The sequence below is a fragment of the Miniopterus schreibersii genome, assembly GCF_964146895.1.
Source record: "Miniopterus schreibersii genome assembly, chromosome: X".
Taxonomy (NCBI): Eukaryota; Metazoa; Chordata; class Mammalia; order Chiroptera; family Miniopteridae; genus Miniopterus; species Miniopterus schreibersii.
The window spans coordinates 68,488,664-68,516,186 of record NC_138104.1 but is presented as its reverse complement, the minus strand read 5'-3'; the positions used below and the strand labels follow the sequence as shown (position 1 = coordinate 68,516,186).

The 27,523-nt window shown below is 43.8% G+C and overlaps 1 protein-coding gene across 1 annotated transcript; it reads right to left on the bottom strand.

The window, feature by feature from the left end:
* Nucleotides 1-2,087: 2,087 nt before the first annotated feature.
* Nucleotides 2,088-26,861, bottom strand: TKTL1 (transketolase like 1; the record flags this gene model as incomplete). The annotated part of the gene is given in 14 exon segments (XM_081125917.1): nucleotides 2,088-2,260; nucleotides 3,564-3,683; nucleotides 3,813-3,909; nucleotides 6,228-6,311; nucleotides 8,043-8,173; nucleotides 9,881-10,037; nucleotides 12,464-12,628; nucleotides 18,749-18,942; nucleotides 20,183-20,310; nucleotides 20,391-20,582; nucleotides 21,777-21,874; nucleotides 25,352-25,410; nucleotides 25,413-25,464; nucleotides 26,763-26,861. Coding segments are annotated over 14 exon segments (1,734 nt in total). The 5' UTR covers nucleotides 26,847-26,861.
* Between the last annotated feature and the right edge of the window lie 662 nt (nucleotides 26,862-27,523).

The following is a 27,523-nucleotide window of genomic DNA, read 5'->3' as shown; positions in this document are numbered from 1 at the left end:
GTGTGTGTATACATTTTTGGGGACACCCTATATATCATATATCCACAGACAGACTTAATGCAAATGTTCTTAGCATTACTCATGATAAACAAAAAGTGAAAACAACTCAAATGTCCATCATGTGATGAACAGATAAAATGTGGTCTATACAGAGGATGGACTATTCCATGGTCTTAAAAAGAAATCAAGTTCACCCTTGCTGGTTTGGCTCAGTGGTTAGAGCGTCAGCCCGCAGACTGAAGGGTCCTGGGTTTGATTCAGGCCAAGGGCATGTACCTCAGTTGCAGGCTCCATCCCTGGCATCGAGGCATGTTCTGGAGTGTTTCTCTCTCTCCCTCTCTCCCTCTCCCCCCCTCCCTCTCTCTCTTTCCCTTCTACTCTCTGAAAATCAATGGAAAAAATATCCTCAGATGAAGATTAAAAAAAAAAAAGTTGTCAAATATTATGTGGTTGAACCTCAAATGCATTATGCTGAGTGAAAAAGGCCACATACTATGATTCCATTCATATAAATGTCTAAATCCACAGAAAAAGAAAATAGATGAGTGATTGCCAGGGGCTCAGAAGGTGAATGGGGAGTGACTACTAAGTGGTGCAGGGTTTCTTTTTGGGGTAATGCAAATGTAAAACTGACCATGGCGATGTTCTCACAACTCTGAAATTACTAAAACCACTGAATTGCATATTGCATACTTTTAATGGGTGAAATTGTATGGAGCATGAGGTAGTTAAGTGAGGTAAAAATCTTTTTTGCTTATGTGCATCTTCTAAATTTTCTACAAGGACCCTTTATCAACCGTGATTTTTGCTAAAAAATCAACGGTTTGATATTTTTAATTTTTGTATTTGATATATTTATATTAATTATATCAACTGTTTTACAAAAAAATAAAATGTTTTGAAATCTTATAAAATAAGCACAATGAATATGCTAATTTTACAGGCCAGGAAACCAGCTCAGTGTTTTAAAAGGGCAGGAGCAGAATGAGTAGGTCCACAAGGGAAGACTCTGGAGTGTCAGGCCAGTTCTTCAGTCTTTACCTCACATTCCAGGACAAAGACCCCTGATGACCAGTTAATGAAGGCAATTAAAATAAGGACCACGACATACCAGACACATCCAGTCAATTTTAAATTTAGTTTTGAAGTTTGAACCCTCCTTTATCTGGCTGGTACTTTCTTTTTGTATTCTAGCCACATGATTTATGTGCTTACGGCTGAAATAAGGAGTGGGCTCAGGGATGGCTTTTCAGGCCATACACTGTCCTTTAGTGGTGCATCTCCTGCTCAGTGCCCTTTCCTGGGTTTGTTGTTGGGGGACATGGATCTTTCTCTTTCTGGTTTAGATAGAAACTCTTTCCTTACTGAGGATTTTATCCAGGAGAAACCAAACCACATATACAAGGCACAAATGAAATAAAGCGGCTGCCTTTTGAATGCTTTATTAACTTTAACTAGTAGATGAATATAATTGAGCTAACAGTTTGCTCTGGTCACTGAGCAAATGAGACATTTGAGACCTCACAAAAGAGTGCAATGTGGAAACTAGAACTAGTTGTATCCTTTTTTCACAGACTAGTCACCTCAAGCAGCAGAGGACAATCTAAAAGCTTTCGCTGCTGCTCCATGCACCGTAAGAGGGGAGATGAAATTCCAGGGCATCTGCAGTCACACAGTACCCAGGAAACTGCAGGTAGGATGGCAGCATATAAATTCTCAACCTGGGACAGCAGTATGCAGCATGGTGCTATTGTGCTGCAAAACCCAGGCGATCACAGTCCATAGTTCACATTTTCTTTACTTAGGAGGAAAATATACACATTTAAGAAATTGTTACCCTATGTTGATCCCCAGCCCAGATATCTGTAGTCTCATCATAAAACTTCATGTTAGGGGGCTGTTTTGTTAGCCATTCTGTCACTTAAAAACTTATAACCCACTTTAATTACTTAAAGATGAGAGTTACACTTGTATGGCTTAATTGGAAGGTAGTTAATCTGCTTTGCTTTTAAGAACAATGAACAAACAGTATAGATTTAAATGATGGTTTGTCAACAAGAATAAATGTAGAGATGCCAGCAGCTATTTTAGTTTGTTAACATACATTTCACAGCCACTATAATGTGTCTGGCACTAATTCCAAACATATCCAGGAGTTCACTTGACTTTCCACTCCGAGGAACTCCTTGCACTGCCAGCCCATGGACCAGGATGCCAGGCTCCATGGAAACAGCTGCACAGACAGCCTCCCAGATGCCACCTGGGGAAACAAGGGATGTTAGACTCTGTTCTGGAAGTGGCTAGTCAGCCTTAACACCCCATGATACACAGGCCTTTGTATTTCCTGGTTCCCAGGGAGAAAGATTTTTCACTAGTACTGATTCATGGAAGCAGTCATTCCCTGATTGGCCGGAAGAGTTCTCATTCTAACACCGCAGATTTCCAAATTGCTCCCAGCCCCAACTATAGTAGGAGCTCTCAACCAGGGCTTCATGGATACAGGGGACTGTGGAGCTCAGATACTCAGCGCTGTCAGGAACCCCAAAATGATTAAAACCAACAGATGAACTGTAAAGGAAAGAGCAACTGGCATGCCTGAGGCAACCAGCTTTGGAGGGGCCACTTGCAAGGTTAGCCTTCAGGTGGCACCTGGGCAGAGGGCTGGTGCAAGTCCCCTAGGACAACATGACGCTTTCCCTAATGATAACAGTGCTCCCTGTGCCTGGACTGTTTGTACGATAGGGTGATTTATTCAAAGCTCCTGCTTTCTTCTGGGAGCTGGGAAATTTGGTGTGTGTCTGGCACGGGGCTCACATGACCCTCAATAAAACCCAGAATGCTGGGTATCAAGTAGGTTCCTTTGGTCTGCAGTGATGCATTTTTTGCTGCCGAAGAGCGGAGAGTACTTGGAAGGCCCCTCATGGGAGGGAGGGAGCGAGCCTAAGACATGGGGTTCTCCACCCAGATCCTTGCCCTTTCCCAGTAATAAATCTCAGCCATGAGGGTACTGGGAGTGCTTTCAGAGACTATCTGCAGATTACAGGTGTGCTTTCGGGACCGCTGACATGAAGCTCCTCATTCCCTTATCTGCCCCACTTAACCTTCCCAGGCCAAATACTGCCTAGCCCCCTTTCTCTGACGCATACTTTTTCTGCATTTGCTGTGTTCTCTGCTTGCAAGGCATTATTCCCGCTGTTGTTGTTGTTTTGGGGGAGGGGGCAAACTATTAATCATTCAAAACTCAAGAGCAACTGTGAAGCTCTTCATGAACCCTCCTGGCCCACAATGCTGAGTTAGACACTCCTTTGTGCTGCCATTGAGCCACCCAGGGACCAGGCACTCTGCATTGTGCTGGGACCACACAAATGAGTACTGGTACGGCCCCACCCTTAGGGAGCCAGTATAGGTTGGCAAGAAACTTCTAAGCTGGTATACTTGCTAAGAGCAGTAATAAAGGTTGTTGGGTAAGTAGTTGCCTGGAGGTGATGCCCAGGAGCACAGGGCACCTCCAATCCAGGAAAACACAGACACATTCTGCCAAAGCAGACTCTGAAAAGACATACCTTCTGGGTGGTGATCCTCCACTGTGATAATTCGGCCACCTGTGCATTTTGCATTGGAGATGATGGTGCTAGCATCCAGGGGTTTAATGGTAAACAAGTCAATGACGCGGATAGAAATATCTGGAGAAGAGCAATAACCAGCTTGGTATATGAAGCAGACTTAGAATAAAAAGACCAATTGGGGCACATGAGGCAGCCCAAGTTCTACCTCTCTCCGGCTGGAACTTCAACATTTAGCAACAAACTGACCTTGTTTGGAAAGATCATCAGCAGCTGTTAAGACTTCATGCAGAGTAACTCCAGCTCCAATAACTGTGACCTTGTCATTGACACTCTGGCGAATGACCTGGTATTGCACCCACAAAACAAAAATGCTGTGATTACTACGCTCAGAGCACATCTCAAAGTGGAAAACACTCTGCTATGCTGTTCTTCCCTGATCTTTTGCTCTTCCCCAATTTCACTCCTTAATTCACTATAAAAAAAGGCTGAGTCAATGCACTGAAAAATGACACACTTTTTGATAATCCCCTCTTCATATTTGTTTTACAAATTTGTCTACCTTTCCTCAAGATTTTTAGTACCAAATTACTAAGTTCTTATACAATACATATACAAAATGTCCCTTTAACAAAGAAAGTGGATATCAAACTGGGAGCTGAAAGGCAGAGGGCCAGAAGTGAGTTGTACAGCCTATGTACAGCAAGAGCACAGACTCATACCCACTGGGGGGTCTGGAAAGGCACCATCTCTGGACTGTTTGGACAACTTGCTGGGGTGAGCACACAGATTGAACTCCACTGATGAACATGTTAACACGGACCATTCTGGGGCTTTTGCTACATTCTCTGTGCCAAGCACCTTGCATGTACCAAGTGCTCTGTAACATCTGTGCATTAGTGGGCCCATTCTGCAGCCAAAGAAAGTGAATCTCAGAGCAGGGGGAACTTGCCCAGGGCTGAGGCTAGCAACCAGGCCTATGTGACATCAAACCCATGCTCTCAACCACTTGCTACTCTGCAAGCAAAGACAGGGGCTCTTGGCTTTTCTCACAGAGTTTGGTTTCCTTCAAAGCTCCCCAACCAAAGGCATCTGGAATTAATCTTCATTTCAACCATCTGTGTAAGTTTCCCTATAGCTTTAGAACCATTGCTGACAGTACAGATATTCAGGGTTTCTAAGCCATCCCATTCTCTGAGAATGTCCTAGCCTTTTCATTCATACACACACATACACATACACACTACCCTCCATATGTCCCTTTTGCAAAACTCAGCCCTTGAGTTATCCATGCCACGCATATCATCATACACATTTTAACTAACATCCTTTACCATTAGGAAATTTATTTTGTCAGGACAGGGCAAATATTAGGGGGGCAAAAGACAGGAGAGATTGAGCCAGAAACCTGCCCTGATAGGGAATTCAACCGTGACCTCCTGGTTCATGAGTTGATGCTCAACTACTGAGCCATGCTGGCCAGGCATGGCCTTGAGTTTAAATGTGGGAGTATACAGAGAACAACAGAACACTGAAGGTGAATACTGCAGCTTTTCCATTCAGTGTTGGCCAGCTACCTAGTGGCAGGCCATGGACTGTTCTGGATATACCAGCTTTATTATAGCACTAAAGCCACTCAGCGCTCAGACATTCTGAGCACTAGCAACTGTAAATTCTGGAGCAGCCTAGCTAGCCCTTTGCAATCAAGTAGGATGTCACCTGTTGCTCCTTCAAGAGTGGCTACTGGTCTTTCACATATTCAAGAAGAGTATTAATGACTTTCTAAAATGCTTATAAGAGTAGGGCATAACACTTTCCTATGCAGTATGATCTCTTGCTGTTCACTATGGTCCCTGAGCAAGCTGCTCACTTTCCCTGGTCCTCATCTACAAAACAGGGCTGCTACCTGGCCGAGAGTAGCTCAGCGGTTGAGCATTGACCTAAGATCCAGATCCAGGAGATTGCAGTTCGATTCTCGGTGAGAGCACATTCCCGGATTATGGGCTCTATCCCCAGTTGGGGGCGTGCGGGAGGCAGCTGATCAATAACTTTCTCATCACTGATCTTTCTTTCTCTCTCCCTCTCCCTGAAGTCAATAAATATATATTAACAAAAAAAGGGCTGCTAACAATCCATGCTTCTAGAGCTTTTATGAGAATGCAGGAGATATAAAGTGCCCAGAATGCTAGCCTTTAATAGCAGGTCTGCAGATGAGGCCATACCCAATGTGCAAAAACCATCTCAGGGCCACACAATGGCCAGCAGCAAGATGGTTCCTGTTCCCATTTCTTCCTGACCTCGGATATGGAAAACCAGAACCTCACAGATCTGTTATTCCTTTGAAATAATGGGTTCTATTATTTTGTTTAGCTTGAGGTTGTGATAAGTTATAGCTAAGCAACTCAAGTACCTTCAAGTTGTATTGCTTTATTTTTAAAAATTCAACAAAAAGAGATTCCATTTGGGAAGGAGAAAAGTTCCGTTCTAGCTGATATTGGTAGAATGTTCCTTCTGGAGGAAAAGCAGGCAAAGGTCACAACTGATTTTTTAAAAACTAGAAAAAAGAAAGGCTAAAGCCTTGACTGTGGGGATACCTAGTGCTAACTTTAGAATAGTTCCCTGCATGTGAAATGACACCAGACACTGGAGAACTTAAGGCCTTACCTTGGCCTGTCCAATCTCAAAAGTTTCTTGAGCGGTGTAAATAACGTCAGTTTCCGGTCGACTGGTCCGAATGTAGCATATCCCCTAGGGTATAAATGAAAAACAGTACTACTAGAAAGTCTAGCTGAATTTCCAACTAATAAACCTTTAAAAAAAGGTGGGGAGGGAGGAGGACTGAATAGTTCCTTTTACTAAAATAAAGCACATATTTTGGAGCAAGGGATAAGCACCTACAACCACTGGCAAACAGATGAGGTATCACCTGGTCAGGTTACTACTGAGCCAGGGAAAAGCTTTATGCAGGACCCTGGTGGATGCCCTGAGTGACAAGCTTTCCATGTTGTCATGTTCACTGATTTAAAAAAGCTTTCTCAAATACATAACAACCTGTTCTGTCCCCACAGAACATAAATTCAGGGCAGGAGCACTGGCTCGTGTTAAATAGAAAGGTCAGAACACAATGTTAAACAGGTAATTTTCCCCACAATAGCTTTTAATACTTCAACCTTAAAGATACCTTAAACATTGGAATATAAAATGATGCAATGTTTCCCCAGTGAGAAGATACACATTTTTATCAACTTGAACACATAAACAGAAGTATAAATACTCAAATGTTTAAAGTATTTAATATACATATTTCATACATTATAAACTAATATATTAATTTAAAAACATAGCTTCTGTTCATTGATTCCAATGTTATAAATCAATTCTTTCAGTGTTTTTATTGAAGTAAAATTTACCTCAGTGGAGTGCTCCACAAATTCTGACTAAGGTATACACCACATAACCATCACCTGAGTCCAGATTGCATTCATCTGCCCAGAAAGTTCCCTGTGCCTCGCTCCTGTCACTCTCCCATCCAAGCAACAATCTGTTCTGATTTCTGTCACCACAGCTTTGTTTTGCCTCTTTTGGACTTCCTAGAAATGGAATCCTCCAACACATATGAGATCACTCTGTATATGCACAGGCATAAAACAATTTCCAGGATATAGTAAGCAAAAAAGCAAGTATAGAACAATACATACAGTGTGAGCTCACTTAGGTTAAAAAAAAAAAAAAAAGTCAAAGAAACATGTCTCTAACATGTTGCAAATGCCTAGAACAGAACTTCCACAATCTACCCCAACTGCGCCCAGAGTCACCTGTACAGGGGCATGGGCTAGTGCAGGGCTGGATGGTGAGGAGAGTCTGGTAATAGTTGGAGTGATTGGAAAGGTGAAAGCTACATCCCCTAGATGCTCCTGCAGCTGTATTCCAGGCAAGGATTAGGTTATGTGTTTATCTGATGTCCTTGCGTGAGACTTCAGGAGGGGCAAGTGGGACAGAAGCCATACTCCTGCCCTTCTGCACTGTTTCTCAGGTCAGAGCCAGGCTGGGGACCCTGGGGTTTGTCTGCAGTGAAGTCCCACAGGCCACTCTCCAGCTTTCTGGATGTCACAAGGTGGTGGCATGGGGTGTGTCTAAGGCCAGCACCTGATAGCTCACTGCTGGAGCCCACTCCTTTGGCCCTGCCAAAAGCTCCCTGCCTCAGAGCCCCAGGCTCCCTCTTCTCACCAAGCCCTGCCTGATCTGGGCCATCAGGTGGTCAGATGGTGTTTAGTGTCCCTCTGTACTGTTTGTCTTTAAATGTGGTCATGTTTTATATGCTTAATCACCTTTTTGGGTAATGATTCTACAACCCAATTTTCTATAATAAATATCTATTACCTTTACACAGAAAAAACGGGAAAAATCCAAACATCAGTACCGAACTAGTAGCAGAGCTCAGTAACATTTTCTGTCTGAACCAGTATCCCCTAAAAATACCTTGGTATTGGCCGCCAGGAACACAGCATGCTCTGTTGAGACTGCATCACTTGGATAGAAAATGGTGCAGTTGGGAACTGCTCGGAACATGGCCAAATCCTCCAGGGCCATCTGGGAGGGTCCATCTTCACCTTAAAAACAAAGTCACAGCCCAACAAAAACATGAGCGAGAACAAGAAGCTAGGACCCCGTCCTCATATGGATAAGCAACAGCTCTTATTGACACGGGGGTGGGTGTGTAGTACAACTGTTAGCAGAGTGCTACAAAACTGTCCAATTCTTAGGTCGATATAATGCCTTATAATTATGAGCCATCACACGTCTATCTGCCTCGAGACAGTACTGTGACACTCCAGGTTTGGCTAACTGACCTTCTGGATCAACAAACCAATGATCTGTTCTTGGCCCTGACCCTTGCCAACCTCTGGAACTTGGTCACTGGGCACTTCTACTGCTGTCCAAGGTGACTTGATATGCTTCTCCCTGAGCACAGGTGGCTGAGTTGGCCCCATCAAGTCTCTGTCCCTGTTGCCTTCTCCTTATGAGGGTCCTCTCAGGCTCTGTCCTTCCTGCTCTGCTCTTCTATCCTCCCCATCGAGACTGGCAGGTTTGAGATCGAAGTGGTCTTAGTCATTTCTTAGGGCCTTCAAGGTACCTGAGCATAACATACCCTGGGGTGCTATTGTAACTAAGGGGGCCTTAGGGTTTGTTTGGGAACAGAGTTTCTGTATACCCAATGTGTACCAGGGTGGCCTACCTCTTCTAGCTAGGAAGGGGGCTGTCACTGTGCACACTGCCTTGCCTGGGATAACTGTCTAACCTCAGAATCCTAAGCTCTTCTGGGTTGGACCTAGAGCCACTTCTCCACCTACCTGACTTATTTTGAAACTTTCACTGTACCAATTCCTAGGTAAAGATCCCCAAATCCGTACCCAGGCCCTCTGCCCAGGCCAGCCCTGAAATGCTGTTGGCTTTCCTCTCTCCCCCTCCATCTGGCCCATCCAGAGGCTTTTTAGTCAGTCTAATTCTCCCAGGGAGTCCCAGAGAAAACTCCAAAATGTACCCTTCTAGCCCTCCCTTCCAGCATTCTAGCAGTAAATATAAGCTGTCACATCTACCTAGGGGTCCTGCCCTGCCACAGGTACATCAGGCACCTCCATCTTTCCTAAGTCCTCATTTCTGTCACTCATGACCATGATTCCCTGACATTTCCCAGGCAATTTTGGACTCCTTTATCTATCAGCAATCTAACTTCTTTCTTCAGACTTTTTCAGATTCACCCGTATTTTCTACCCACTGCTAATGCACACCGTATTTCAACCCTCTTCCTGGCTTCCCCATTACCCGTTGTTTCCATCTAGTTTGTCTTGTCAGATTAATGCCCTGAGAGTGACATCTTCCTTAACCTCACTCCCCAGCATCAGGATTCTCATGGCTTCTCATTCCATCCCGCCAGGCTTCTCTGCCCAGGCAAAGCCGTGGCAGTCTGTGCTCCTCACTTCCCTGTGTCATGACCACACCAAGAGCAGAAAGGGATTCTGTAAGGCTGGGGTGGCCCTATTCAGTGTATGGCTCGACATGTAAGAGGCACTCAGGACAGATGATTATTTCTCAATGACTATAAGAGCGGGCATTTTACAGTACTATCAAGAGATCCGCTCAAAAGTTACCTGGAGTATCTGGAGCTGTTAAAGCACAGTATGTTTTTGTAAAAAAAGTAGTTACAAATAACCAAATGTTATGAAACCCTACGTACACTGGCAATTCAACAGTTCAGATACTAATCTTTCTCTGTAAAGTAGAAAGGCTATCAAGATGATGGCATTGAGAACTCATACCAATGGATACACCGCAGTGGGACCCAATAAGGTTGATGTTAGTTTCAGAGATGGTTCCAATCCGGATCTGATCAAATGCTCGGGTCAAAAAGGCAGCGAAGGTGCTAACAAAAGCAATGGTCCGATCATGGATGGTGCATCCCAGCGCAACGCTCACCTGTTAACACCAAGAAAGTGAATCAGAACACCCCTGGACACAGCCCTCATCACCCCTAACTGCCCCCTTTTCCCCTGATCCAGTGTAGAATACACTGTTCCCAGGATAACACCACTGCTCTGAACCCCCACCCACCTCACCATACCCCAGGCAAACCCCAAAACTGGCAAATCCACAGTGTTCTCTGAACAATGCCCAAAAACAGAGGAGTTGTGGTGCTGACCTGGCTCCTCAAATACAAAGAAGGAAAAGATCAGGACACTCACGGCCACCCTCTCAGTCCTCGTGGGTCTCCTTCCCATTCTCCTCTTCCCAAACCTTCTGCACATCTTTCTCCCTACCCCCTCACATGTGCCCTAACCTCAAACCTCCTGGGGAGTAAGAGGTAAACAATGGAGGCTCTGCCATCTGCACCCCGGCTGGCCTCTCCACTGTGCTGCTAGGAGACATGGTGGCCCTGCACCTACCTAAGGCCCACTCGCCATGCTGAATCTCGTCTTCTTCCTTTCTCAAGGGCATCTCCAACTATGCAATTATCCCTGCCCCTCCTATATTCAATCAGTTTCTCCCTTTCTCTTGGGTTCACTCTCCATTTGAGTATGTGCTGCTATTTTCCATCTTCACTTTCCCATGTCCACCTTGTCCTCCCTCTCCAGAGACTGCCTTTCATCTTTGTTCTCCTTCACAACTTCTCTCACTGTTCCCACTCTCTGCTTGGTCTCCTTCTTCTTGGCTACCATCCCTATGAGGGACCTTGAAGGTGTCAAGTGCAAGAGTTTGCCTGACCTCCATTTGCACTGTATTTGACCTCTCAGCAGAATTCCACAGTACAACTCCTCTCCCCCACTGGATGCTGCACACCTGTTCCCCAAGGACACTGGACTGAGTCCTGGGGCTCGGTCACACCCTTTCTCATTTGCCCTCTCCACTGGGAACTCGCATGAGGTTGTCACCTGCAAAAGCCCCGTATGATTTGGCCCTTGGTGACCTTTCTGAACCAATTTCGTTCTATATTCACAATGCTTCTGCCACTGTGTCCCTTTTTCTGCTCCCCAAACATCTCAAATTTGAGCCTACCACAGAGATAGCCATGCCCCCTCTCAGATCTGTGCATGACTGACTCCTTGTCACTTAAGTCTCAGCTTAAATGCCACCTCTTCTGAGGCTGTCCCTGATTGGACTTAGTCACACTCTCACTAACCTATTTCACCATGGCACTGGATACTACCTGCTGGCTGCTTCTTTATTAGTTTTCTTCCAACTCTAGGAACACATCAGTAGGCACAGAGTATATGATTGGTGACTGAAGGGATCATCAATGAGTTGGGTAGCAAGCTTTTTGATAAGAGGCTCAGTTCAGAAAATTATGGATTGTATTTTTTTCCACTCAAAATGGAAATAGCTCAATAAGACTCACAGAAAAAATGTATATATTCCTTACAATTGTGATGACCTACTTTTACTGAACAGGGGGCCTTAAATTCCAACACGAACAGGGCCATGGAAGCACCGTGAATGAATGAGCAGGCTAGTGGGAGGCAGGGACACAGCTCCAGCTGACTGGTAGCAGGAGGGAATGCCATCTCAGTGTTGCCAGATTTTCCCATTCTTCAAGAGAATCCAGAAATTCAGATTCTATATAAAACCTGATTTTTAAAAGCTGGCAACTAATTAAAATATCTCTGGTGGTCATGTGAGACCTCCTGGCCCATAGTTTTCTGGCCAGTGCTGTTTTTGGCCTCTACAATGTGAAGACAGATGTGCATTGTCCTCTGTACTGACACAGAGTTTTAGAAGTCAAGGTGTTTACTAGCATTAACTTCTTTCTCTCTTTAAGAAGAGAGTGTTTGTGTGTGGGGGTGCACACCTAAAAGATACTCCCTATGTTAATATCACTCCAGGGAGAGATGAAACACAGATAAGCAAACAGTTTTACCCAAGACCATAGCTCTATTGGCATTCTTGAGGCTGCAATTAGCACAACATTTGAGTATCTAGGATATATTAATTAGGTCCTGCACTACAGTGCAGAGAGAGAAATCACAGTCCCTTGTAGCTCTCTCAACCTACTGGCCTCTAGGTGATGGTAGGATTGCTTAATTGTGAGGACAGAAAGAGCAGAGCCACCCAGAGCTACAAGGGATCTCAGGATGTTTTGGGCTTAGAGCCCTGGGTCAGATGGCTGTGGTCTACCAGGACAGGGTGCTGGGCAGTCTACCATGCTCCTCCTAGCAGTCCTGGAAGTTATCCCTTAGACTCTGCCTGGCTACTCTCTACCCGTTTCCCTGAAGACATTTTTTTTCCCTCCAGTGCCTTTACTTTTATAAATGGAAAGAAAAACTTTAAGGTGGGTTGGGCCTCCTGTGTCCAGTGGGCCACTGTTAATCAATGAGAAGACCCAAGAAGGACACCCACAGCATACGCACCATGTTTTGCTCAGCAATAAAACACTCGATGAAGCGCTCAGGGTGCTCCTTCTTGAATATCTCGGAGAAGGTGGAGTTCTTGGTGTCACCGTCCAGCACAATGACTCTATCATTTGCATGGCCCAGCTTAGCCAGAGCCAAACCACATGCTTTGCGAGTAGCTACCTGAAAGAGTCAAACAGTAGAGTTTCTTAGAATGAATTTAGGAAGGTGATAATTTTGTAGAATTACAAATTGTCATCTATCTAATAAAGAAAGCAAATTTGTGATTCACAAGTAATCTCCTTTAGGGTCACAAAAATGGATTGCTAACAAATCCTAAATCCACATTTGGCTCAATGGTTATCAATTTCTCAAAAATAAGTTTATTCTTCTGTACCATTTGTATAGTTAATTCAAAATTTTTAATTTCCCTTGCCCTGGCCAGGTGGCTCAATTGGCTGGAGCATCATCCCGTGCGCCAAAAAGGTTGTGGGTTTGATTCTTGGTCAGGGCACATACCTAGGTTATGGTTTCAATCCCTGGTCGGGGCACGTATGGGAGGCAATTTGGTCGATGTCCCTCTCTCTCCCCCTCCTACTCTCTCTAAAAATCAATAAAAACATATCCTGGGGTGAGGATGAAATTTTTTTTAATTTCCCAAAATATAAATGTCTCTGTGACCTTTCAGCTATAAAACTGATAATACTGCAAAAATTAAAATGTAGAACTTTAGAATCCTGATACCAATAATAAGGAATTCCATTAGAATATGTTTGAGATTTGACTGAATTTATGAATGTAGAGGAGAACTGACATCTTTACAATATTTTTCTATTAAAAAACGAGGTTTGGCATTTCCTCAAAATGTTAAACATAGAATTATAATGTGACCCAGCAATTCTACTCCTAGGTGTATACCCAAGAGAATACTGTATCTATATAAAACTTGTATACCATGTTCAAAGCAGCATGATTCACAATAGTCAAAAGGTAGAAACAACTCAAATGTCCATCAATAGATTAATGGATAAATAAAAATGTATAGTATATCTATAAAATAGAGAACTGTACATGCCATAACATGGACAAATCTCAAGAACATTGTGCTAAGTGAAATAAGCCAGACACAAAAATTCACATATTATATGATCCCATTTCTATGAAATGTCTGAAATAGGCAAATCCAGAGAGAGGAAGTAGATTAGTGGTAATAAAGGGCTGGGTGGGAATGGACAGTTATTGCGAATGGGTAAAGGGTTACTTTTTTTGGGTAATGGAAATGTTATAATAATATTGAGTGTGGTGATGGCTATGCAATTCTGTCAATATGCTAAAAGCAAATGGGTGGATTATATAGTGAGTTATATCTCAATGAAGCTGTTATAAAAAAAAAAAAAAAGGTTTGCCTCTTCGTCTTTGTCATTCATCCAAACACAAAAATATTTTTTAAAAATAGGCAATTCATGTAGATGGTACAAAATTCAAATTATGAAAGGATATCAAGTGAAGATGCCATCTTCTTCCTACTCTCCTATCCCCAAGCCACCCAGTTGCCCTTCCCAGAGGTAAGGGGAAATGATAGATTTTTATAGCATCTTTTTAAAAAAATTGGTATTTTGAAGGGGGGGGGGAGAGGGAGAGAGACAGACAGACAGACACATCGATTTTGTTGTTCCACTTATTTATGCATTCACTGGTTGTTTCTTGTATGTGCCCTGACTGGTGATTGAACCCACAGCCTTGGTGTATTGAGACAATGCTCTAACCAACTGAGCTACTGATTCAAGGCCTGCAGCATCCTTTCAGGAATGGTCTATGCAGAAATACTTGGTGAGCAGATCATTATGTACAAGGCATATGGGCTTCCTTTAGGGCTACAGCTTTATAGCACCTTAATATATTGTATATTTGTTTATTTTTTTGTGTTTTTTAAAGTTTTTATTGCCACTTCTCCATTTTGTTAATATAAAATAGGACTTAATCCTTGTATATTAGTTTTGCTACAGGCTCTCTTACTACACTTTAGTTCTAACCATTTCTGGTTGATTCTCTTCAGTGTTCCAGACATACAACTCTATCACCTGTAAATGATGACAGGCTTGCCTTCTTGTCAGGACTGAGTCTTTTATTGTGTTAACTGCATTGGCTAGCACTTTCAGAGTGGAGCTGACTCTCTGTCAGGTTAATGAGATGTTTTTGCCATTAGGTATGAAAAGAGCTCCAGGTTTAAGATATCTAGATTGAGAATCAAACTGAAGCATTTTACTAGTCCTACTTTGTTTCACTAAGAGTTTTTTAAAATTGATCTTAAATTTTAAGATTTAAGAGTAGGGACAGGGAGAGAGAGAAACGTCGATCAGCTGCTTCCTGCATGCCCCATATGGGGAATTGAGCCTGCAACCCAGGCATGGGTCCTGACTGGGAATCGGACAATCTTTCATTGTAGGGGATGACACTCAACCAACTGAGCAACACCGGCCAGAGCTAGCTTTGTCATGTTTTGGTTTCATAAATGAATTGGAATGATGTGTTTGACTTTCCCTGTATTTGAGAAGGTTTGAAATAGCCTAGGAGTTACTCAGTCCTTAAGGGTTAAAAATAAGCCACTTATAACTTGGTGAGCTGACTGGCGATTTGGAGGTGTAACTCTTGAACAGTTTTCTCAATTTTCCCTATTGCTGTTGATCTACTTAAGAGTTTTCCATCTTTTAAAGTCAATTATGGTATTTTATGTATTCCTAAAAAAATGGTCCATTTTTTTTTTACAGGTTTTTCATATCAATTACCATAGAGTTGTACACTTTATCATAATTTTTTCATTGTTTTCTGCATCTATGGTTATCTCCTCTAATGACTTGCGTACTATATTAGTAATTCAGATAGTTAACTCTTACATTTGTGTATTAATGCAATTTGTTTTTTTAATTCATTAATTTTTATGAACTGGTTTGCTTCCTTAATTTTTTTCCCCCATAAAATATACATACTTCTTTTAAAAAATGAAAAGTTCCCGTAATTCCACCTTTCAGAGAAAAACAGTTCAATTTGGTCATGGCTTACTCCATGCTCTTTTGCAACTTTAAAAAACTTTAATAATAATTTGGGTAAGCTCTTAACTTCTGCTATGTTGTTTCCAATTTTACCATCGTAATCAATGGTGCAATCAACATTCATTCTGATAGATATATCATCACACTTACAGGTATTTCTGTAGGACAAATTCCTGTGAGTTGCACAGCTAGTTTGAAGGGTCTCAACAGTTAAAACTCACATTACAATTTTAACCCATATTACTAGGCCAAGAAAACATAATCACCCCTCAGAAATTCCACAAATAAATAAGGAAAATAAAGAAAGGTCAGAAATATTTTCTTCCTCCCAGGCTCACCACCTTGTTTCCTAGGTCCTGAAGAACCCGCCTACTTTGGGTCTGCTATAATATACCCAGAAGGCAGGATATAAAAATGATTATAAAGAGATTAAAGATGGCGACGGACTGAGTGGAAGCTATGCTGACACTCTCCTGGGACCAAACTGGAATTACAACTAGAATATAGAAAAACCACCCTGAATAATCCCCATCAACTGCAACTGAAGTTGAGCTGGAGAGCACCCTCATAACCAAGGACGAAAAGTGGAGACCACATAGAGAATGGTGGGAAGTGCGGAGGCGTGAGAGGGCTGACTGGGCTCCCACAGGCAGCAGCTGAAAGCCCAGAGGGATATCTCAGCTGGCGGGGGGGGGGGGGGGGGGTGTGTGTGTGTGTGTGTGTGTGTGTGTGTGTGTGTGTGTGTGTGTGTGTGTGTGTGTGTGTGTGTCTCTCTCTCTCTCTCTCTCTCTCCCCCCCCCCCCCACTGAGGACTCTGGGGCCTAAACACCAGGCTGGGTTTCCCAGCCAAAAGCACCAGAACTGAGAAAGGTGCCCACATAACATCTGGCTGTGAAAAGCAGCAGGGTTGCTATCGGCCAGGGAGAGATGGCTAGAAATGCAGGCACCCTCTTAAAGAGCCAACACACAAAGTTCCGTGTGCAGCCACTCACCTTGGGCTCCAGCAGAGGGAAGGCAGAGTGGACTGGAGCTGTGTGAGGAGAATCTAGAGTTGTGGGCTCTGGAGATAGAGCTCAGAGGGCACACCTCTGGATACCTGTGTTAAGTCATTCCCCCATACTGCAGAGGACATCTTTCTCAGGCAGACATTTTGCCGCTTTTGCCTGGATTGGGGAAGTAATTGCCCCACCTTGCTAGAAAACCTCTCCTATACCCTAAGGAGTTTCTACAGCCTGAGGCTCATTAAGAGAATCAGATTAATCAGCCTGCAGACAGAGGCAGACCTTAGAGTGTTTTGAGTCTTTGCTTGATCTGCTTCTGGACCCAGGCCTTGGAAAAGCAAACTTTGGTGTCCACCATGGTCCTGTCCAACTGCACCCAGCCCCAGCAGAGGAGACCTCAAGCCGAGGGTGGTTGATAGCCAATCACAAACTGCGTCTGACATTGGCCTGCACCAGAGTCCCTTCAAAAAGAATGAGAGTCCTAGCAGATCTACCTAATGCATAGAAACAAACCCAAACAGGCAGCCAAAATGGGGAGACAAAAATACAAGCCCCAAATGGAAGAACAAAAGAAGTTTCCAGAAAAAGAGCTCAATGAAATGGAGATAAGCACCTATCAGATATAGATTTCAGAATACTGATTGTAAGGATGCTCAACAGCATAAAAAAAGATATGGAAGCCATGAAGGAAATTAAGAATGACATAGCAAAAAAAAAAGAAAAAGAATGACATAGCAGAAACAAAGAATACACTGGAAGGAACAAACAGCAGATTAGAGGAAGCCGAGGATCAGATCAGTGAATTAGAATCAGGATAGGAAAAAATCACCCAATCAGAGATAACAAGTCTCTACAAATTCAAGAAGATTGAAATCATATCAAACATCTCAGATCACAATGGCATGAAATTAGAAATCAACTATAGTAAAACTACACTCAAAAACATTCAAACACATGGAGGCTAAATAGTATGTTATTAAACAATGAATGGGTTACCAATAAGATCAAGAAATAAATAAAAAACTTCCTGGAAACATGAAAATGAACACAACACAAAACCTATGGGACACAGTGAAAGTAGTCCTAAGAGGAAAGTTCACAGCACTGCAGGCCTACCTCAAAAAGCAAGAAAAAGTTTTAGTAAACTATCTAACTCTACAACTTAAAGAATTAGAAAGCTCCCCTGTGAAGCCATCCGGACTAGGGCTTTTGTTTGCTGGGAGTTTTTTTTATTACTGCTTTGATTTCATCAGTTGTTATTAGCCTATTCAGGTTTTCTGATTTTTCCTGATTCAGTTTTACATGATCTCACTCCTATGTGGAATCTAATAAACAAAATAGACTGAGGAACAAAATAGATGCAGAGACATAGAAGCAAGGAAGAGAGTGATGAATCTCAGTGGGAAGGCGGGGGTGGGGGAGTGGGGGGGAGAGATCAAAGAACTTATATGCATATATGCATAACCCAGGGACACAGACAATAGTGTGGTAAAGGCCTGAGGTGGAGGGGATCTATGGGGGGAAAAAGGGGGCGGATATCTAATACTTTCAACAAAAATAAATTTAAAAAAATAATAAAAAGTAAAACTTAAATTTTTAAAAAAAATGATAAAAATGAAAAGACTTTATATCCATGGTTTCATGCCTAATTTGTTTCCTTTTTGAAGAATTGGTCTTTTTAATTCTTACTTGTGTAATCCAGGAAGGTCAAAAGATCAGCCCAGCCAGGCCCTCAACCTTAGAGCAGACAGAATTTTTTCATGCACAGTAGATTGCCAAATCACAAACTGATTTTAGGAAGCAAGCAAAAGCTACACAATGCTAGGCACTAATAAGTAGCAAATGATTGATAAGAAAATTCAGATGTAAGTTTGAAATCAAAGAATATCAGACATAGTAAAAGAGAACCCATCTTTACTGCTTATAACTTTATTTTTTTAATGTTTTTATTGATTTCAGAGAGAAGAAGGGAGGGGGGAGAGATAGAAACATCAATGATGAGTCATTGATCGCTGCCTCCTGCATGCCCCACACTGGGGATTGAGCCTACAACTCAGGCATGTGCCCTGACCGGTAATCAAGCTGTGATCTCCTGGATCATAGGTTGATGTGATGCTCAGCCGCTGAGCCACGCTGGCCGGACTTGCTTATACCTTTTAAATGTCACACCATCTAATAATTGGTTCATCTATGGATATGAGTAAATAGAGTCCTGTGGATTTAGAAAGTAGAGAACAAAGCAGTTTGCTTACCTTGTCACCAACTTCGTAAGCAGGTGGAGAGGTCATCTCTATGTCCGTGATGTTGATTTGAGGCGAGTCTTCAACAGGGGGTTTTGGTTCGAGCTGCCTGTTGGTCTCTATCTGGCTCTCAATTAGTTTGATAATTGCATCTGCTCTTTCTGTTGGCATTGGCTTTCCATGCCAATTTTCTGCATCCTCAATACCTGCAACCAAAGTAATAAAAGAAGTTCATTCTATGAATATTTAATAAGCACCTGTTAGGTCATCTGAAAGATATCCTGATGGAAAAGATGTCAGCCAAGGGCTCACAGGAGTAAAAATCTCGCACAGCTGGAGATGGTATTGCACTCCCAAAGAACAGCCTGGACAAAGGCTCAGAGGCTTTTGAATGGGCCACTGGTCCATGTGCTGGTGAATGGAGGGGAGAGTGAGGGAGATGAGGCTGGAGAGACAGGCAGGGCAGACCATGGAGGATCCCATATGTATAAGGAGCTTTGAGTTTTGTCCAAAACGAGATGGAAAACCACTGAAGGGTTGGAGTGGGGGAGGTGACTGATCAGACCTGTGGTGTAGAAAGACCACAGTAGCCCTGTGGGGACTAGCTTTTGGAGATAGCAGTTAGGAAGAGATGGCAGGGGCCTGGGCAGGAGAGATGAAAAGGAGTGAAAAGATTTGAGATATACTTTAGGGGTAGAAGTCAGAACTGATAGTGGACTGGGTATGTATGTAGGAGGGGCATGTAAGGGAAAGGGAGAGGCAGAGGCAAGGATGATACCCAGGTTTCTGCCAGAAGCAGATCGGTCAGGCGGTCATTTCCTGAACTGGGGATACCATAGTAAGACTATTCTGGGAAGGAGCCAGAAAGAACACTTTTATTCTAAAATTTCTTTATTAAAACACAACAGAAATTACACCCTTTCCAACTATCTATATTTGAGATGAACAACTTTAGGTGCTAGCTTTGAAATCTACAAGACGACTTTCAAAACCCCTTCCTTCCCCAGGCCCTCCGTCACACAGCTACCTTTCCTAGAGGCACCACTTTACTAGTTGCCTATGTTTCCCCTGATGGTGTGGGCACAGGCAAACGTGAGTGTGTACACCCTTATTTACATATCTGCTCATGCATGTAGTAGCACCTTCTCACTCTGCAGTCCTGTGGAGATCGTTCCCTGCTAGTCCTCTAACTGGACTATCCTCCTAGCTACTCTCTCCTGTAGGCAGAAAATCACTGCTCACTTGTTGGACATCTGTGCTTCCCCTCTTACCCTAACAAGACACGCTATCTATAAAAGCCAAGGAGAACAAGAGATTCCAGAACATATTTCAGGCATAGTCATTGTGCACTAAGTCAGTTGTCTGCCTGGCCAGCCTGAGTCTCCTGCCTTGTCTTCTGTGCAGATACATGTTTCTAATAACCCCAAGCAGAAAACACTTGTTTACTTGGAGTGCCCCGGCCCTTGAAGGTCTTGGCAATTACAGCAGTAGGCTTGTTCTTCACTTGAGTTGCTTGCCAGAACACCTCGCACAGTGCCTCAACGTCACGACCATCCACCACGTAAGTGTTCCACCTGTCAAACAAGGAGGCAGCCAGGTTACAAGGTGAAGGGTGGATGGGGTAGAAAGAGGTGGCATAAAACAGGTCAGTTACCCAAAGGCTTCGCAGCGCTTCTGATAGATGTCTATGCAGTTCTCAATGGGCAAGACGCCACTGTGTCCTAGGCGGTTCACGTCAAAGATGGCCATGAGATTATCCAGATTGTAGTGAGAACCGAAGGCCAACGCCTCCCAGACGGAGCCTTCCCAAGATTCGCCATCTCCCAAGAGGCAGAACACTCGGTAGCTGGGGCAAGCCAAAAGAAGTTTAGGACTCTGCTCGGGTCTCTCCAGGGTCACTCAAGCAAATACATTTCATGGAGACAAAGGAACAGCCCAGAGGCAACTGCTTCAGATCATCAATTTCCTAAGATTATTTTTCTTGTCCACCCAGTTCAAACTCAACATCTGAGGAAACACAGCTTTAAAAGCTTGGGCCTCATTAGTTGGGCTTCACCTTTGGCTAGTTTTCTCATTCTAGCTGTAAAGGCTACTTTGAGGTTCTGCCACTTCTCTGGGCTCAACAAACAAGAGGGGATGGGAAGAAAGCAGCTCCCTTAAACACCCAAACATTTACATACACAGTTTTTTTGTGAGCTCCATTTTAAGCACTGCCACATTCTACTTCTGACCTTACAAATTTATTTACAATAATCACAATAATCAAAACACTCTACACCTCAGGAACACATGTTCTGTTGTAAATGGTAAACTCCTTCATAGCAGAAACATGAAACATTTATATCAATAAAACACAACCCAGACCCCACAAAAATGCTATAAGTTTTAAAAAGTGATTAACTGCAGGATAGGGACTAATAGAACCAATAATGACGAGATAAAAATGTCAACACTTATGGGAAATGGAGCAGGGCAGCTGCCTGAGCAGTGGAGGAAGCATGAATTGCCTCCAGAGGGGCCGCCTGGGCTGGAACTGGGGACTGAGGGGCTCTGAACATGCACACTACCACAGCCCCTGGGTCCCCCACACCCAGCCACCCAGCCTCTGCCTTGTTCCCATTTCAGCAGCAGCTGGGCACATGCCCCTGTAAGAAAGGCACTGATCTGCCTGTCTTCAGAAAGGTGGAACCACTCCAGAAAAAGAAATCTTTGATTATATTAATATTTAGGGGTCCCCAATGCAAAGGCAAATGTGCCATCTGTTCACTCTCTAGTAAAGCTCACCGAGACATGGAGAACAGGAAGACGTCTTTCTTAGGAAAGATTAGAGTCCCAATAGACTAGTTTCTATATGGCAGGCGGCACTTAGCCCAATCAGAGATACTAGAACAGTTTCCAGAAACGTGATTTCTATACTTCTTGAACACTTGGTAACCTGAACTTTCACAATAATCATTGTCTTTCCAAACTAATAAGCCATAAAGCCAAAGTGCCTGGGGTGGTATGAGACAGTTAAGTGGTTTCTGGGTAAGCACCTTACCTGGCATTGTCAAAGTACTTGCCAGTATATGCCATCCCACACGCAGCCCCCAGTCCTGGTCCAAACCATCCGATTGCCACATCAACAAATGCCAGTCGCTGTAAGAGAAGGTACCAAATGAACCTAGGTACACATGCAGGACACACATGAATCAGGAAGTTGAGGATCAGGCAAACTTCTGGCATTGAGCACAGGCTGCTCCTCAGAACGGCCCCTCCCACCCTGTGGGGTGACTTCCTCTTCACTACACCCACATGCACCCTAAGTCTCAGATCACAAAGACAGGGGAACCATAGGTAATCAATGCAATGTGGCAAGGGCAACTGGAGCTTTCGGAACATAGAGGGAGGCTTTTCCTCCATATGGCAGGCTAAACAGAGCCCAAGAGCAAAGCAGAAAACATAAGCATGAACCTTGCCATTTCACAAGGCCTTTCATCCACAGCCATGCACAAACCAAATATTCAATCCTTTTGGAGAACATGGGTTCTTAAGACACACTGAACTTATTCATCCTCCCACTGCCACCATCTCAGGCTGGCCACAAACATCTCTTCCCTCCATCACTGCAGTGGCCTCCCTGCTCCTCCATACCCATTCTCAACATAGCTGCCACGGAGAGCCTGTTAAAACCTAACCCTGCTTATTACTCTCTGCCAAAAACCAACCAAGGTCTTGGCATCTTGAACCAAGTAGAGCCCAAGTTCTTTCACTGGCCTGTTCACTCCTCTGTGCTCCCCCACTCTCCCTCCCACCACTCCAGTGCCCTGGCTTCCTTGCTGCCCCTTGAACACACTGGGCATATGCCTGCTTCAGGGTCTTAGCACTTGCAGCTCCCTCCTCCCCAAGTGCCCAGTGCTTGTGCCTAAATAGGTGCAAAGCTCACTCTCTCACCTCTTCCAAAATTCTGCTTGAATGTCAGCACCATGGCTGTCCTGGACCATCTCTTTCAACTAGTAACTCCTACCCCTCCACTTCCCTTGGATCCAGGATGCTCAGCCCCATCTGACATGCTATCTATCTACAGATTTGTTTCGTCTCTGCTCCCTCCCTCCATTCAAATGTCAGCTCCAATCAAGCAGAAGTTGGTGTGTGTGGTCACTACCATGGTGTTAGTCTCAGATCCCTCTCCCTTCCACTTCACCATATTCCTCTGCTCCTCCCAGGGCTCCTGACCTTCCCTAGCTTTCTTCACATGCTCTGTGACCGCAGAGACTCCCTCTCCATTTTACATCTCTATCCCCACAGAACTGTTTCACCGAAGTCTCTCCTGATGTCACCTCTAGCTCCATCCTTTCCCCCATGACTCCTTCCTTACTCCTGTAACGAGCTCTAGCTCCCAGTCACCTTGCATGCCCTTGGACCCAGCCTGTGCTCTGCACTCAGATAAACTCTGCTTCTTCCTGTGTTTTAAAGAGGGACAAGTGAAACTACCTCCTCAAGGCTGTACTTTGTGGGTATGATGGAGACGAGAGCCCTCCTTAGGCGGCAGGAGGCTTCAGGATTGACTGAGAAGATTAACGGGGCACCAGCACAATGCTGGCATGGCTGAAGTATCCCCACATGGGTTCCCTTCTCTTCTCCAAGAACCCTTATGCTCTGGAGGGAGACACTCATAATTGAGGGGGGCCAAGAGCTAGAATAAAGATGTGTACAAGGTGCTATGGACACCCAGAAAAGAAAGACTTCTCTTCCATGTTCTCATCTTTGTTCCAGCATAAAGTGCACATCAAGAACAAGTTTACAGAAAGGCCTTCTGGTTACTTTCCAGGCCTACTTGGCTGAAGGAAACATAAGAGCTGATAAAACAAAAACAAAGGCCTGGGTAGGGGGTTGGGGGCATTGTAAGCTCCCCCCTGCCACAGGCCTTCAGCACCCTGAAGGCTCTAAGGCAATTCAAGCACCTGTCAGCTACACTGCCAGGCTTTAGCAGTCAGCCTTCCAATGTACTTGTCTGCATTAGACATTCGTATACCAAAAGCACTGATCATGAAGACTCTGGTTCCTCGGTTTGTATTGGAGTCCATTTACTCCACTCCCAGTGAAAGCCAAGATGGACCATGCTTCTGTGTATTTTTTCCTTTCTCCAATTTTACCTGCTGATTAAATCTGATGAACACAAATTCTGGCAACTAAATCATGCCCAGTCTGCTACTTTGTGCCAGAAAGCCTCTTTATCCCTCTAAGATCAATGTCTCTGATTATTTGATAGGATAGCAGTGAATATGGGATAGTCTAGGCACCTTTCCTTTTTCTAAACCAGAGATCTAAACATTCATACTGTGTTTGTACACTCATATTTGATTTTTATTGAAAAGGAAGTTCAAACTTATAGGAAAGTTTTAAGGAGAGTATAAACATGTCCCATGTTCTCTTCACCTAGATTCACCAACTATTACTAATGGACAATTTTTGCTTCATCTCTATCTTCACACACACACACACACACACACATTTACATTTTGCCAAACCTCATTTGAGATTATGTTTCAGACACAAAGACAGAGTCATAACCCCAGGTACTTCGGCCAAGCCCGTATTCCCACTGTTTTTAAACTACTTCCTGCTGCCTAGATCTGGGGTTTCTGTTTGTACATGGTACTCTACTAGTTGAGTTTTAAATATGTTTTTATTGATTTTTATAGAGAGAGGAAGGGAGAAGGATAGAGAGAAAAACATTGATGTGGGAGAAACATCATTGACTGGCTGCCTCCTACATGCTTCTCACAGGGGATCAAGCCCACAACCTGGGCATGTGCCCTGACCAGGAATCAAACTGGTGTCCTCTTGGTTCCTGGGTCGACACTCAACCACTGACCCACACAGGTTGGGCAAGTTTTAAATGATTTGTTCAGGCCCTGGCCAGTGTGGATCAGTTGATTAGAGCATAGTCCCATGCACCAAAGGGTTTTGGGTTTGATTCCTGACTCAGTCATGGCACATAACCAGGTTGTGGGTTCAATCCACAGTCAGTTGGGGCACATACGGGAGGCAATGGATCAATGTTTCTCTTTTTCTAGAATCAATGAAAAAAAGCAAACCCACAACATATCCTTGGGTGAGGATTCAAACAAACAAACAAACAAACAAACAAACGATTTGCTCAGGATGCAACAAACTTTCAGATAGCATCAAAGAGCTGCATAGAGCCCTAGCAGGGTTGGCTCAGTGGTTAGAGTGTCGGCCTGTGGACTGAAGGGTCCTGGGTTCAATTCCGGCCAAGGGCACATATCCCACTCGGTTGCAGGCTAGATCCCCAGTCTGGGGTGCATGCAGGAGGCAACCAATCAATGTGTCTTTCTCACATCAATGTTTCTGTTTCTCTCTTTCTCCTTTCACTCTCTATGAAAAGCAATGGAAAAAATAATCCTTGGGTGAAGATTTAAAAAAAAGAAAAGAAAAAAAAAAGCTATACAGAGCTGTACGTTTTTCTAAATCAACCTTGCTTTTAACAGTCTTTTTCTTTCCCATCCCCCATTGTAATGAGGTACCTGGCACTATACCTAATCTAATGAGAAAGTCTCCCATTGGTATCAAGTCAAACGTGCAGAGAAATGGAAGAGAAAGTTGAATGAAAGGGATAGGATGCTTCTCCAAATCCAATTCAATTTTCCTAAAGCTCAGCAAGTTGGATCTGCTATGTTGCCCACCTCTACCCAGGTGTGACAGAGGATGGGAACAGCATGACCCTGCCAAGGGGCTTTAGTGATATGTGGTGTGAGGAGGGGCACCACCAAAGGAAAGGAAGGGTGGCCAGTTGCCACAAGTCATCCTTCCTACCATACAGTCCTCCCTAGAACACTTTTTAGATCTGTATGAGGTACTATGGTCTAAATGTTTGTGTCTGCCCCAAATCCCTATGTTGAAAACCTAATTAGGAGATAGTATTAGGAGGTGGGGGTCTCTGGGTGGTGATTAGGTCACAAGAGCAGAACCTTCAAGAATGGGATTAGGCCCAGCCGGGCGTGGCTCAGCGGTTGAGCGTTGACCTAGGATCCAGGCAATCGGGGTTCGATTCCCGGTGAGGGCACATGCCCGGGGTTGCAGGCTCGATCAATGACTCTCTCATCATTGATGTTTCTATCTCTCTCTCCCTCTCCTTTCCTCCCTCTGAAATCAATAAAGCTATATTTTAAAAAAGAGAAAAAAAAAAAAAAGAAAAAAAAAAGAAAAAAAATGGGATTAGTGTCCTTATAAAAGAGGTCTCAGAGAGACCACTTCTTCCATTTGAGAAGTCTGTGACTAGGTAGAGGGCTCTCACCAGAACGTGACCATGCTGTGAAAAATGAATTCTTATTTTTTATAAACCACTCAGTCTGTGGTATTTCGTTATAGTAGCCCAAATGGATTAAGAGGTAAGGCAAAGAAAGAAGAACCAAAAAGATAAAGCCTGGCCGGGAGTGGCTCAGCAGTTGAGCGTCCACCTAGGATCCAGGAGATCGAGGTTCGATTTCCGGTCAGGGCACATGCCCGGGTTGCGGGCTCGATCAATGACTCTCTCATCATTGATGTTTCTATCTCTCTCTCCCCCTCTCCTTTCCTCTCTCTGAAATCAATAAAGATATATTTTAAAAAAACCAAAAACCTCTTTAAAAAAAAAAAAAAGATAAAAAGAGCCCATTTCAGGCCTTGTTTGCCACATGGTGGCTTTATTTTTTGTTTATCCTCATCTGAGGATATTTTTTCCATTGACTTTTAGGGAAGGAGTGAAGGGGAGATGGGAGGGGAGAGAGAAAGAGAGAGATAACAATGTGAGCGAGACACACCAATTGGTTGGCTCCCGAATGTGCCCAGACCAGGGCGGGGATCAAGCACCCAACCCAGGCACATACCCTTGACTGGGAATAGAACCTGTGTGTAGGCCAGGTGCTCCAGTGTGTAGGCTGATGTTCCAACCACTGAACAACCCAGCCAGGGCCACATGGTGGCTTTAAAAGTGAGTTTAAGTTAGCATCTGAGTAGGCCCTGGGCTCTCATGCCTGCTAACCTTGCAAAGGATGAATCGATCGTTGTTCGGGTTCTCTGGGTCTTCCTGTTTGTATTTCATGACGTGGAAGAACAGCACAGACATGATCTCAGCAGCACTGCTACATGATGTGGGGTGGCTGAAAGACAGATATGGCACAAGTCATTTCTCACAGGTGACTCACTAGGGACAAGTGCATGGGGAGGTTTTTCAGCACAGTCTCCTCAGACCAGAAGCAGTAGTTATTACTCCCAGCCCTGGAAGAATTCAGCCAAGGGAAAGGGATGCAGGGCCACTGCCTCCCAAGCTCAGTTTTTAAGGATGCTTTAAGGACCAGTAGCCTCACAACTTGGTGATTCCACAAGCACTTGAACAGTTTTTCACTTGTTTGAATTTATCTGTGATATCATTAGTCAGAAATGCCATGCAGCAGAAATAAACCCATGCATATATGGTCAACTAATATTTGACAAGGGAACCAAGAAAACTCAATGGAGAAAGGACAGTCTCTTCAATAAATGGTGCTGGGAAAATTGGATAATAACATGTGAAAAAATGAAACTAGACCCCTATATTATAACATTCACAGAAATTAACTTGAAATGGATTAAGAGGAAAATGTAGGACCAGAAACCATTAAACTCCTAGAAGGAACCACAAAAAAAAGTCTCCTTGACATGGGTCTTGGTAGTAATTTTTTGGATATGACACCTACAGCTCAAGCAACAGAATAAAAAATAAACAAATGGGACTAGATCAAACTAAAAAAGCTTCTGCATAGC